A 2,228-nucleotide genomic window follows, 5' to 3' on the forward strand; every position below is an offset into this window, starting at 1 on the left:
GAAATGTTTCATTAGAGAAGAACCCGTCCAGAAGACCTACACAATTTTTTTCTTTTAGATGATCAAATACTTATTTCACACAATAAAATGGAAATTAATTATTTAAAAATCATACATTGTATTTTTCTGGATTTTTGTTTTAGATTCCATCACTCACAGTTGACGAGTACCTATGATAAAAATTACAGTCATCTACAAGCTTCGCAAGTGGGAAAACCTGAAAAATCAACAGTGTATCAAATACTTGTTCTCCCCACTGTATTAACAAAACTCATTCCTGACACTCACATGTGCGATAGCAGCAAAGTAGTAGATTTTCATCTGAACCAGCTTCTTCCAGTCTTTCTGGATCTTTCCAAGCATAGAGGCCGTCTCTGAGTTCTCCAGAGCCCTGCAGGCCTCTTTGTAATAATCCACCACCTGCAGCACCACAACCACCCATCATTAATGATCGCTACGATACAGGTGGACGTGACGAATATTTAACAACAACAAACCTGAGCACTGATACGGGCAACCAGAAAACTCTTGCGGTTATCCAGCATGGACTTCTCCAGAAGACACTCCTGAGCCTGGCCCTGGAGACAAACACAGGTTAATAAGACATTTCCGTGTTTTTACCTGGATAATGCTGTGTGTTTCGCTAGCTACCAGCATCAGGTTGATGTTGAGGTTCAGAATCTGGTGGCTCATGTCCACGCTGAAGTTGTGGCTGAAATGGTCTCTCAGGTAGGAGAAGGCTCCGGCTGAGCACTGGAAGTGAGTGCACGACACTTTCATTCCCTGAAAACGGAGCAGAGTCGGTCAGACCGCAGGCGCGAAAGCCAACGACTATTGTTGCGTTAGTGTACGCGAGCCGCACCTCCTCAGACACTCGGTTATCCATGGCTCCCAACATGGAGTGCAGAGCCCCTGCAGAGATTTCACAAACAGCTTTTAATTTATACGTCAGCAGATTATAAATGTTCCTAAAGTTTTTGCCGGAGCTGTCTGAAGAATTTGTTCTCATTAATAACTTTAACGTGTACACAAATTGAGGCTAAAACTATAAATTGCAGTTTGTTCTCGCTCACCAAGGTTATAGAGGATGCATGCTTGCTCATAGCTGATGTCGTCGTGGGTGATGGTTTTTCCAGAAAAAATTTCAGTCCTGGAGGAAATTTAAATCTACTTATTGGCACGAATAAAAAGGTAAAATCCTATGAAGTCAGATGTTTGGACAGTATCACTCACAAAACGCTTCAAAATAAGGTTTAAAACGTAAAACATCTTGTCTGAACCTTCAGTTATAAATAAGCACAATAAATCACTGCAGACTGCTTTAGTTCAATGGTAACAACTGCAAACTGCTGAAACGACCTTCTTGTGTTTTTTTGTTTTTTGTTTTTTTGCATGCTGTTCCTACCATGAGATGGGCACTGCGGCCTCCTGGCCTGGTCCCATGGGCACTCGGCTCTGGAGGTAATGCAGCTGGCCAAAATACTTCCTCAGAGTGCTGCACCCCTCGAAGTCCCTCGTCACGTTCACGGCGCTCTGTAAAACAGCCCCCAATCGACCCGTTTCAGCCGTGTTACATCAGATGTTCTGAACCTTTACCACTACAAAATCACTACATCGGGAAAGACACGATGATGTAATTCAGTATTACATCACATTATCTCCCGCTCTTCATGATGAAGGTGGGGAATTAATCATTTTTATTGATTTTTGTTTTATAAAGAGCTCTTTTTTAGGCATGTCAAATTTGACTTGATTTATAACTTGGAGCAGAGTGGTGATGGATGAGGTGTCAAACAAACAAACAAACAAAGCAAAAATTCATCTGTTATTCTGTGGAAATATTCTTAAACTTTTCCAATACTTGTTTTAAGGTCAGCATGTGATTCTGTATCCAGCAACCATTATCCCACATTTTCTTTTAAAACGATTCAATGATTACTTGACTTGTGAAATTTAAAATAGAGACAGCCAACAATATTTATACACTGCATGTGTTAGTGTTATGTTTAATATGCATCTAGGGCTGCAACGATTAATCGATTAATCGACGACTAATCGATTATTAAAATAATCGATGACTAATTTAATAATCGATTAATCGTTTTCTTATTTTTTTGTCCTTTCCTTTGTTTTTCTCTCCAAACTGCTTTGACACATTCCACTGCCACATCTGCCTTTCTGTCCTTGACACACATGCACAGTAGTGGTAACTGGGGTAGGCCGTGGAC

General features: G+C 40.6%; 1 protein-coding gene across 1 annotated transcript in view; it reads right to left on the reverse strand.

Annotated features, from left to right (window-relative positions):
- Nucleotides 1-288: 288 nt before the first annotated feature.
- The window catches only part of LOC106526717 (protein tyrosine phosphatase non-receptor type 23), a gene marked incomplete at its 3' end in the record, with an annotated part of 7,861 nt that continues 5,921 nt past the window's right edge, over nt 289-2,228 (reverse strand). Inside the window, 6 exon segments of the mRNA XM_014021393.1 lie at nt 289-420; nt 498-578; nt 652-783; nt 863-912; nt 1,074-1,150; nt 1,406-1,533. Coding sequence (XP_013876847.1) covers nt 289-420; nt 498-578; nt 652-783; nt 863-912; nt 1,074-1,150; nt 1,406-1,533 — 600 coding nt within the window.

The sequence above is a fragment of the Austrofundulus limnaeus genome, unplaced genomic scaffold (genome assembly GCF_001266775.1).
Source record: "Austrofundulus limnaeus strain Quisiro unplaced genomic scaffold, Austrofundulus_limnaeus-1.0 Scaffold290, whole genome shotgun sequence".
NCBI lineage: Eukaryota > Metazoa > Chordata > Actinopteri > Cyprinodontiformes > Rivulidae > Austrofundulus > Austrofundulus limnaeus.